The sequence below is a fragment of the Urocampus carinirostris genome, chromosome 8, assembly GCF_059441175.1.
Source record: "Urocampus carinirostris isolate Australia breed hairy pipefish chromosome 8, RoL_Ucar_1.0, whole genome shotgun sequence".
Lineage (NCBI taxonomy): Eukaryota > Metazoa > Chordata > Actinopteri > Syngnathiformes > Syngnathidae > Urocampus > Urocampus carinirostris.
Window position 1 is genome coordinate 757688 of NC_142356.1, and position 11092 is coordinate 768779.

Consider the following 11092-nt stretch of genomic DNA (forward strand, 5'->3'; position numbering starts at 1 on the left):
ACGGTCTTTTTTTCGAGTGGTGTGTTGAAAAGAAATGGCGGAAGAGCGGGGACGGGAAAGAGAGAGAAAAAATATATATTCGTATCAAATATGTCTTCTATCCAAAACCTCAGCAATACATATGGAAATCCAAATGATAAAAAGGTTTACATACATTTAAGATTTCATCTTATATTTGTGTATAAATAGACTGTTTCATCAGAAGATCTACTAAATAAAGGGAGAGATACAAGAAATAAAGGGGGAGAGACAGTGAGAGAGGGAGAGAAATACGAGAAATAAAGGGAGAGAGAAATAAAGAGGAATACGAGAAATAAAGAGATAAATACGAAAAATAGAGTGAGAAATAAAGGAAGAGACAGAGAGAAATACAAGTAATAAAGGGAGAGAGAGAGAAATAGAGAGCGAGGAAAAAAATACCGCTTCAGTTGCTTTGGGAGTGATGCCTGACTCTGGCAACATCTAGTGGACATATTTCAAACTGCGGCTCGTTTATTTCACTTTCTCACAGGCCTCATCCAGCCTGCGGAGCGCGTGTTAGATACCTGCACTGTAGGCAATGTTCGCAAACTCTATCTCCATGTTTTCATTTTATTCCAATTGCGCAAAAAATGTAAATGAAACAAAAATGGAGATTGTTTTTTTTGGGGGGGAATAGCAGCAGGGTAGCACGGCGGAGCAGTGGTTCTGAGGTCATGAGATCGAACCTCCTGTGTGGAGTTTGCATGTTCTCCCCCTGCATGCGTGAGTTTCCTCCGGGCACTCCGGTTTCCTCCGCATTCCAAAAACATGCATGTCAGGTTGATTGGCCGGTCCAAATTGTCCCAAGGTGGGAATGAGCGAGTGAATTGTCTGTCCCTGTGTGCCCTGCGATTGGCTGGCAAGCAGTTCAGGGTGTCCCCTGCCCACTGCCCGAAGACAGCTGGGATGGGCTCCAGCACCCCCGCGACCCTACTGAGGATAAGCGGTGCAGATCATGGATGGATGGATGGATGGAATAGCAGCATTGATAAACAAGTAATAAATAAACATGCAAGAATCATCTCGACAAATTTTATTTGATATTTGTTTATGGATGAAATCCATCAAATCGGATTTGAAACACTCAGAATTAAATGACAGGTCTTTATTTTGTTCCCCTTTCAAGGTCTCATCTTGTAATGGGTTAAACATGTCAACGTTTGGTCAGAAATCTGTTTTGCAATGTCAAAGAAAATGATAAGACAAGGTCAGAATATGTGAACTGAATACTAAGCTTTAATTCAATTATTCACAGTAACTAAGTTATCAGAAAACACCAGGGAGGGAGATTGGTTATCTGGCATGCATGTGTGAAACAAAGGAACAGAGGGGTGGGAGGCCAGAACCGTGAGCCAGGACGCCTGCTACCTCGCAATTCAGTTTGAAAGAAGCCAGCGAGCGGACAAGACATCAAGAGTTCTGGAGCCAGCTTAACAAGCAACCAGAGAAATCTCGCTTGGCCAGCGACCAAACCGGTGGGACACAGCCAGCACCCTTAAAGAAGCCTCCAGTCACCCACAGCCAATGACGGCTTCAACAGACTGCATCCTGGGGTCTTCTTCTTGGCCGGGTCTCCAGCCTTTGGGATTCTTCTCTGCTCTGTTTCCGAAGACATCGAGACCAGGCCGTCACCTTCATCCAACCAGAACCATGGTGCCAGGTATTGGTGTGACGTTAAGGAGGAAATCTATCTAATGACAATAACATAGAAAAACCACGTTGGCTTAATAATCTAAATCAGGGGTCTCCAACTTGAGGCCCAGGGGACAGATGCTCCCCCAAGGGTTATAGGTCGAGGCCCTCGCCTTAATATGAAAGTTAATAGGACAGTATGTATTATTTGTCCACAAAATGTTGATGTATTATGTTAGGCAGCCAAGAACGAAGAATACAAACTTCGCAAACTCAAATTGACCCCCAAAAACCCCCCCACCATTTTTCTTCTCATTTTTTGCCTGGCCTTGCCCAGAATCTTTGTTTTTTTTGGCCACCCGTTGAGGTCCATTAGGACTGTTACCAGTACGTGAGGCTCATTGTATGTCAAAAAATAGACATTTCCTGACCTCTGAGTATTTGAAAAAGAAATCCACATTCAAATGATATTTCATGTATTTATTTAACCCTCCTGTTGTCAAAAACCCAGAAAAAAGTTCCCTACATTAGATTATTTAAGTTAAAATTGAATGATTTTCCTAATATTGGTCCCAAATGTACCAAAATTGAAATGTTTTTATTCACATGTGCATACAAACTGTATGAAAAGTAGAAATATATCCTTTGAAATGAGGACATAAGAAGGGGTAATTCAATACTTTTTTTTTTTCAATGAATTCAATTTTTTTACCACTAGGAGGCACTGAATAGTACACTCTCTCCCTTTAAGTGCAACCCTAGTGGATTATGGATCCATTTATTATAAAGTGAGTGTAAGGAATTTTCAAACTATATTTAAGAATAATGCAATGTTTCTAGGGGCAGCACGGTTCTGAGGTCATGAGATCAAACCTCCTGTGTGGAGTTTGCATGTTCTCCCCGTGCTTGTGTGGGTTTCCTCCGGGCACACTGGTTTTCTCAATCATTCCAAAAACACTCATGTCAGGTTGATTGGCCGTTCCAAATTGTCCCTAGTGAGTTGTCTGTCCCTGTGTCCCCTGCCCACTGCCCGAAGACAGCTGGGATGGGCTCCAGCACCCCCGCGACCCTATTGAGGATAAGCACTGCAGATAATGGATGGATGGAATATTTCTATCGGAATTTCTTTTGTGGCCCAACCTGACCCAGAACCCTCTGGTGGCCCCCACGTCTATCGAGTTTTATCTATATTTGTTTTATATTCTCATTCTTATTTTCGTTCGGTTTTGAGTTCTTTCTGTAGATGATTAGTAAAAGAAAACTCCATAAATCTGCGAGTGTGCGCAGGTATTCATTAAAGTATCTTCAACCGTCAAAAACGAAAAAAGAATGCATATCAAGTTGTGTTTAGGCAACCTTTTGATAGAACTAACAAAGGTTTTTCATGCGTTTTTAGGATATAAGGATCTAAAAACGTATTTGGTGCTCCAAAAGGACAAGACCACTTTCGAAAAGAATCAACTTTCACTGAATAGATCGATAAAGTGTTTGTTAAACTCATTTATTGACCACAAATATTTCGCTACTTGAATATTATCAAAATAAGAGGGCTAGCTCAAAATCGCAGGTGAGCCGGTCTCAGGACGGGATCTCTACTGCGGTTGCTCCTTCGTGGCAAGTTCTTGTCGGCGGACGGCCTCCTGGGCCTCCGTCTGCATCTTCTCCAGCTTCTCCAGGGTGACCGACTTGAGGGGAAGCAGTTTGGGTTTGCACAGGACCATGCTGGGCACGTCTTCCATGGAGAGCTGTCCTGCGACCGCCCAAAATCCACAAACAGAGAAGAAAATTGGGACACGTGCTGCCGGAATGGGGCGCAACCTTTTCTTTTTGGCAACAGGTCGGTCATTCGCCCCAAAAAACTAAGGAAATCATGAAATTTCTCCATCATTTGAAAGATGAAATTCCGCATAAATAGGGAAAGTAACAAAAACAGGGATTTAAGTTCAAGATTTCTGATTTTAGAAAATAAAATCCTCCCAAACGTGCAATTAGAACCATACACAGGGTAGGATATTGAGATCATACTCCTATTTTAGTCCTGCGGTCTAAATGATTAAAATTGGATGATTCAGTCAATTTTTCACTGCGCAACTGCTATTTAAGGTCAACAAAAACATAGTGGCAGAAAACATCCATAAATGATTCATTCGGAAAGAGGGAAATTATAATTTACGTAAATTCCTAATCCCAAAGGTGAGAACCACCAGGAAAAGTATGTGTGTGTCTGTGTGCGGAGTCAAACTTTGGAACCATTTACAAGACGAGATCAAACAATGTCCGACGATTCACCTGTTCAAATTTAAATAAAATAAAAAAACATTCTCATAAAAATAAGCATCTGCTTTAACTACTCCTTTTCGAACATGTTATGTTAACATTATTTTTGTTGTTGAGTCATTGTTTTGGTCCTGTTTTTATTTTAATGTTCGAAATACAGTTTTATCCATTCATTCAAAAGAGTTATTTAATGTGTATTTCAATAATGGTTTGCTAAAAATGTCGTTCAGTCCAGTCTAATTCTCTTTCTAGGTGTAGAAATGCCTACATTAAATGACACCCACCTCTTTGTAAGTGTAAAAACATTTGAATGACATCACAGCAAAAAAAGCAAAGTCAACCTTGCAGGTGATTTTCTCCGCTTTTTGTTCAGAAAATAATGTGAACGGAAGGCCATCCTTCCAATGGCCACCTTTTCAAAAGAATGTGTCAGAAAGCTTTGAAGACGGTATCAGCTCCCGTGTTATTTTCGATTGTTCTCGATTGTTCTCAGCTCAGGGATGCTGCTGGAAATGTGAATTTCCCTTCGGGGATGAACAAAGTATCTATCTATCTATCTATCTATCTATCTATCATTTTAAAGCCCAAATTTGATATTTGCCTCATTTAGGTCGATCAGCTCACAAATAACCAACTAAGAGAAATCATCAAAGATTTTCGAGGTCTTGCTTTTAGACTGGCCTATGTTGCGAGTGTATCAATCCCATTTTTTCGTAGATATTAATGATGGCACGGGCACAAGAAACAAGAAACCCACCTTGCTTGGGTAACACTTCCCGCAACGCCGACTTCACCTCTGGCATTGTGACCTAGCGAGGGAGAAAGAAAACATTAGATTTCCATTCATCCATGATCTGCACCGCTTATCCTCAGTAGGGTCGCGGGGGTGTTGGAGCCCAGCCCAGCTGTCTTCGGGCAGTGGGCAGGGGACACAGAGACGGACTACTCACTCGCTCATTCCCACCTAGGGACAATTTGGAACGGCCAATGAACCTGACATGCATGTTTTTGGAATGTGGGAGGAAAGCCCCGCAAGCACGGGGAGAACATGCAAACTCCGCAAAGGAAGGTTCGATCTCATGAACTCAGAACTGCGCCGCCGTGCTGCCAACATTCGATTTTTCACGCGTTATTCGATATCATTAGAAACCATAGAACGGCACCATCAGGAAATTGTATTTCTTGCAAGGTGCGTTCATTTATTTTGTGAATAGATAGCGGGGCCGACCCGCGCCCTGATGGGCCCCTGAGAAAAATGAGATTTCGGGGGCCCTCTATTACTTGATCATGACCATGTTCTACTCCGGGCAGGGGCACTATTCAGAGGCCACGCAGGGACCCATCCCAGAGACCTATACGAGTCAAGTCCTGTTTATTTGTTTGGCCCCTAATCACAAAGAGTCTCAAAGGGCTGCACAGACCACGGCAAACCACGGACAATTATGACACCATCCCCTGATCTAAAACCTACATGAAGGCAAGGAAAAACTCAAAAACCTCAAGAATAGTCAAGTCATGTTTATTTGTTTGGCCCTTAATCACAAGGAGGCTCAAAGGGCTGCACAGACCACAGACTATTGCAAACCAAAGACTATTATCTCACCGTCCCTTGATCTAAAACCTACATGAGGGCAAGGAAAACTCAAGTCAGGTCCTGTTCATTTTTTGGGCCCTTAATCACAAAGAGTCTCAAAGGGCTGCACAGACCACGGCAAACCACGGACAATTATGACACCATCCCCTGATCTAAAACCTATATGAGGGCAAGGGAAAACTCCAAAAACAGCATGAGGAAAAGGAAGAAACCTTGAGAAGGATTGATACATGCATGTAGACATTTAAATGTTATTTCTTTTGAAAACAATTTGGTTTGGAAACAATCACAATGAAAGAAAAATAATAAGGTCCCCGTTTTAAGCGCTTCATTTGAGATTTAGTTTTGAAGTATCACTATCGTCGTATATTTCTGGAATCGGATTTTTCTTGAAGTTCTGTAGTTTTTGTGGTGTTGGTGTGGTTTTTGGGGGATATTGTTGTAGTATTTCCATAACAATATTTTCTTAGTATTTCTGTGGGATTTTTGTTGAATTTCGAAAGTTGATTTTGTTGTTGTTTACTATATTATTTTTGTAGTATTTTAGTCGTATCACAGTAGTTTTATCATTTGAGTGTTTTTGTAAGATGACGGTAGTATTTTTAAAGTGTTTTTGTAGAATTTTGATTATAGATTTTTTGTAGTATTTTTTTAAGTATTTTTCTAGTATTTCCGTTGTATTTTGTTGTATTTCTATTGTAGAATTCTTGTTGTATCAGTGCAGTATTTCTGTAGTACAGCATTAATGAAGTTACATTTCTTGTAGTATTTTTACGAATGTATTTGGAGTATTTCCATTGCAAAAATTGTGTTTGTAGTGTTTTGGTAGCACATTATTACTGTAGTTTAATTTTTGTAGTGTTTTTGTCGTACTTCCATCGTAGATTTGTTGTAGTGGTATTTCAGTTGGGATATTTCTCTTGTCGTGGTATTTTTGTAGTATTTATGTAGAAGTATTTTTAATATATTTAGATAGTTAAAAAAAGAATGTTACTCTGCCACATTTCGAAATAATCAGATTTAATTTTTCATTCCTTTAATCTTCTGCGCCTAATGATGGAGAGGCGCAGAAGTAATACATTTATTTGTAATAAAATATAAAACAGAAGAGGAAGACAGACTGGTAACATTTTGCTTTTTTATCTCATACGATGTATTTATTCTATAAATATTTATAATTTAGCGCGACACTTGTTTACTAAAATGCTTTTTAACAAAGGCAAACAACGTCACGGTCTTTAGCGATCTGATCAGACGCTAGTTAGCATTCTAAAGCTAACTGACTTTAATCGTGTAACACGAACACTCGGGATTTAAAAAACGCGCTGACACTTTCGTCTAATTTTCGCCAATTAAATAGTTTGAAATCTTTTCATCGATTAATGCCAAATAATGTAAAAATATGTATATATTTTGAAATACTACTCACCTTTGACTGGCAAGATTGCAGTTGCCAAGACAACGTTTCTGTACAGTGACGTCCTTTTCCTTCTTCGCCTTCAATTTTAACCCTAAAAAGACTCTTTAGCGACATCTAACGTCGAGAGTTTGAACAACATAAACAAACCCATTTATCATCAAGGCCAGGGGTGTCAAACTCGTTTTAATTCGGGGGCCACGCGGTAGAACAAACATTTACTCGGGGGCCGGACTAATAGATGAGAGAAAAAGAGAGGAGGGAAAAGCGAGAGAGAACAAAAAGCGAGCAAGAGAGGAAAGCGAGAGCAAAAGAGAGAGAGAGAGAGAGAAAGTGAAAAGCAAGCAAGAGAGAGAGAGAAAATAAAGAGCGAGAGCAAGAGAGAGAGGGGGGGGAGCTATGTCGAGAGAGAAAGCAAGAGAGAGAGAGAAAGCCAAAAGCAGGCGAAAGAGAGAAAGCGTGAGAGAGAGAGAGAGAGAAAGCGTGAGAGAGAGAGAGAGAGAGAGAGAGAGTGAAAAGCAAGAGAGAGAGAGAAAGAAAGCAAAAATTAAGATAGAGAAAGAGAGTGAAAAGCGAGAGAGAGAGAGAAAGAGAGAGAAAGTGAAAAGCGAGAGAGAGAGAGAGAGTGAGAGACAGAAAGCAAAGAGCGAGAGCAAAAGAAAGAGAGAGAGAGAGAAGTGAGAGCGAAAGAGAAAGCGATCAGCAAACAAGAGAGAGAAAGAGAAAGCGAAAATCAAGATAAAGAAAGAGAGAGAGAGGAAATCGAGAGAGAGAGAGAGAGAGAGCGCAAGAGAGAGAGAGAGAAAGAGAGAGAGAGAAAGCAAAGAGCGAGAGCAAAAGAGAGAGAAAGAGAGAGAGGGAAAAGCGATGGCGAGAGAGAAAGCAAGAGAGAGAGAGAGAGAGAGAGAGAAAGCAAAGAGCGAGAGCAAGAGAGAGAGGGAAAAGCGATGGCGAGAGAGAAAGCAAGAGAGAGAGAGAGAGAGAGAGAGAGAGAGAGAAAGCAAAAAGCAGGCAAAAGAGAGAGAGAGAGAGAAAGCAAAAAGCAGGCAAAAGAGAGAGAGAGAGAGAAAGCAAAGAGAGAGAGGGAAAAGCGATGGCGAGAGAGAAAGCAAGAGAGAGAGAGAGAGAGAGAGAAAGCGAAAAGCAGGCAAAAGAGAGAGAGAGAGAGAGAGAGAGACAGAGAGAGAAAAGTGAGAGCGAGAGAGAAAGCGATCAGCAAGCAAGAGAGAAAAAGAAAGCGAAAATCAAGATAGAGAAAGAGAGAGAGAAAAAATCGAGAGAGAGAGAGAGAGACAGAGAGAGAAAAAAAAAACACAAGTACAGTACAGCGTTGGTGAGAGGCCCCTGGCTTTGGAAACATCAATGATCAATTTCAACCTGCGGCTCGTTTTTCTCTTGCGCTTCTCTGAGTGTTGTCTCGCGGGCCGGATTTCAATCCCTCAGCGGGCCTGATCCGGCCCGCGGGCCGCCTGTTTGACACCCCTGATCAAGACATCGAGTAAAAAGTTTCTATTCATTTGACACACAACTAATAGGGATAACTTTTGTTTATCATTGATTTGGAATAGAATGGAGAATAGATTAGAATTGTCTTGATTGTCCTTGATGACGGCATAGTGCGCATTGGTTATGAGATTAGACGCGACGCTCCGGGTGGTCAGAAAAACCTCAAACGAAAAATATCAATATTGTGCAAAAATAGAACCACGGAAATTAAATATGAATGTATTTTTATCTGTACGTCATCAAGTTTTGTACATACGTATTGTTTGTTTTACGTCGTTTTTATGAAATGCTACAAAATGAAAGTACTGAAATATTATAAAAATACTACAAAAAATCTGACTGCAAGAATATTACAAAATTAAATAATACTACAGGGATACTTTGCTCCCGTCTGTTCCCGACCCGAATTTTGATCTTGACCAGGTCTCCTCTCCCGTCCCGGCTTTCGACCTCTTTTTCTCCCCGACCACGTCTTCTCTCCAATTCTGGCTTACGACTCGCTTACGACCACGCTTTTTGCTCTCCTGTCCCGGCGACTGACCCGTTTTTCCGTCCCCGACACCGCCATCGCTCGCGTTCGGAGCAGGATCCGAGTATCGGAGCGACCTGCTTCCCGCGTCCAGCGATCACCGGATGGTGGGCGCAACCCTTTCTCTTTCTCCCAATAAAACTTGTGAGAAACGCAACGCAAGTGGGTCCTGTCTCCGCTCCGGTCTTGACAGTTTAGCTCTCTTCCTGTGATCAGCAGGGTAAGTGTGTAACATTCATTCATACCAGTAGATGGCAGCATATTATTTTTCCCACGAATGATCTGCTCATTGGGTATTTCATAACTCATTGTTTACATTTTAATGCCAAAAATAATAAAAAATCAAAAAAATAGACTGCACACGGTTTTGCTCATTTTTATTATTATTTTTACCCATTCACACACACACACACCCATACCGATAGCGGCGACTACCATACAAGGCGCCTACCTGCTTATCTCCTGAGCTACAGCTGCCCGCATAGTAGTATTTCTTTAGTAGAAATTTGATATTATTTATGTAGTATTACTGTAGTTGTATTATAGTGGTATTTATGTAGTAGGATTTTTGTAGGTTTTTGTAGTATTACTCTAGTTGTATTTTAGTAGTATTTTTGTAGTAGGATTTTTGTAGTATTACTGTAGTAGGATTTTTGGAGTATTTCTGGAGTTGTGGTTCACTAGTATTTATGTAGTAGGATTTTTCTTAGTATTTCCATAGTATTATTTTTATAGGTTTTTGTAGTCTTACTCTAGTTGTATTTTAGTTGTATGTTTTTTGTAATACTTCCATAGTATTTTTTAGGTTTTTGTAGTACTACTCTAGTTGTACTTTTTTAGTTTAATTGTAGTAGGATTTTTGTAGGATTTCTGTATTAATGATTTTGTAGTTTTCCTGTAGTAGAAGTTTTGTAGTATTCCTGTGGTAGGATTTTTGTAGTATTTCCATAGTATTATTTTTATAGGTTTTAGTAGTATTACTCTAGTTGTATTTTAGTAGTATTTCTGTATTAGGAATTTTGTAGTATTACTGTAGTAGGATTATTCTTAGCATTTCCATAGTATTATTTTTATAGGTTTTTGTAGTATTACTGTAGTTGCATTTTAGTCGTATGTTTTATGTAATATATCCATAGTAGTATTTTTTTAGATTTTTGTAGTACTACTCGAGTTGTGTGTTTGTAGTTTGATTCTAACGGGTTTTTGTAGTATTTCTGTAGTTGTGCTTTAGTAGTATTTATGTGGTAGGATTTTTCTGAGTATTTCCACAGTATTATTTTTATAAGTTTTTGTAGTCTTACTGTAGTTGTATTTTAGTCGTATGTTTTTTGTAATATTTCCATAGTATTATTTTTTTTAGGTTTTTGTAGTACTACTCTAGTTGTATGTTTGTAGTTTTAATGTAGTAGGATTTTTGTAGGATTTCTGTAGTTGTATTTTTGTAGTATTTCTGTATTAGGGATTTTGTAGTATGACTGTAGTAGAAACTTTGTAGTGTTACTTTGGTAGGATTTTTGTAGTATTTCTTTAATAGTATTTTTATAGGTTTTTCTAGTATTACTCTAGTTGTATTTTAGTAGTATTCCTGTATTATGACTTTTGTAGTATTACTGTGGTAGGATTTTTGTAGTATTTACTTTGTATTATAGGGTTTTGTAGTATTGCTCTCGATGTATTTTAGCAGTATTTCTGTATTAGGAATTTTCTAGTATTACTGTAGTTGTATTTAGTCGTATGTTTTTGTAATGTTTCCATGGTAGTATTTTTGGGGGATTTTTGTAGTACTACTTTAGTTGTTAGTTAGTAGTTTTATTGTAGTGGGATTTTTGTAGTATTTCTACAGTATTTCGTTTCTTATTAGAATGAGAATAAAATACATTAGGTCCCTGTTTAGTTTTGACATTTCAGTGGTATTTTTGTAGTAGTGTTTTATATATATGTATATATATATATATATATATATATATATATATATATATATATAATTTTTTTTGCAGAAACACAAAAGGATAATGGAGACAAAGTCGGAGCCAAAATTAGTTCTTATGAATAGTACTACATTTACTTTTATATATCAGGGTTCACGGATCGCTTAACCACTTGGTTCGTAGGGGGC

The 11092-nt window shown here is 39.1% G+C and overlaps 1 protein-coding gene across 1 annotated transcript; it reads right to left on the reverse strand.

Annotated features, from left to right (window-relative positions):
* Window positions 1-3138: 3138 nt before the first annotated feature.
* On the reverse strand, window positions 3139-7059 carry bbip1 (BBSome interacting protein 1). Its single transcript, XM_088341224.1, has 3 exons — window positions 6954-7059; window positions 4688-4739; window positions 3139-3403 (listed from the first exon to the last, which is right to left on the reverse strand). The coding sequence occupies exons 1-3, from the start codon at window positions 7056-7058 to the stop codon at window positions 3246-3248; spliced, it is 315 nt and encodes a 104-aa protein (XP_088197350.1). The 5' UTR covers window position 7059; the 3' UTR covers window positions 3139-3245.
* Between the last annotated feature and the right edge of the window lie 4033 nt (window positions 7060-11092).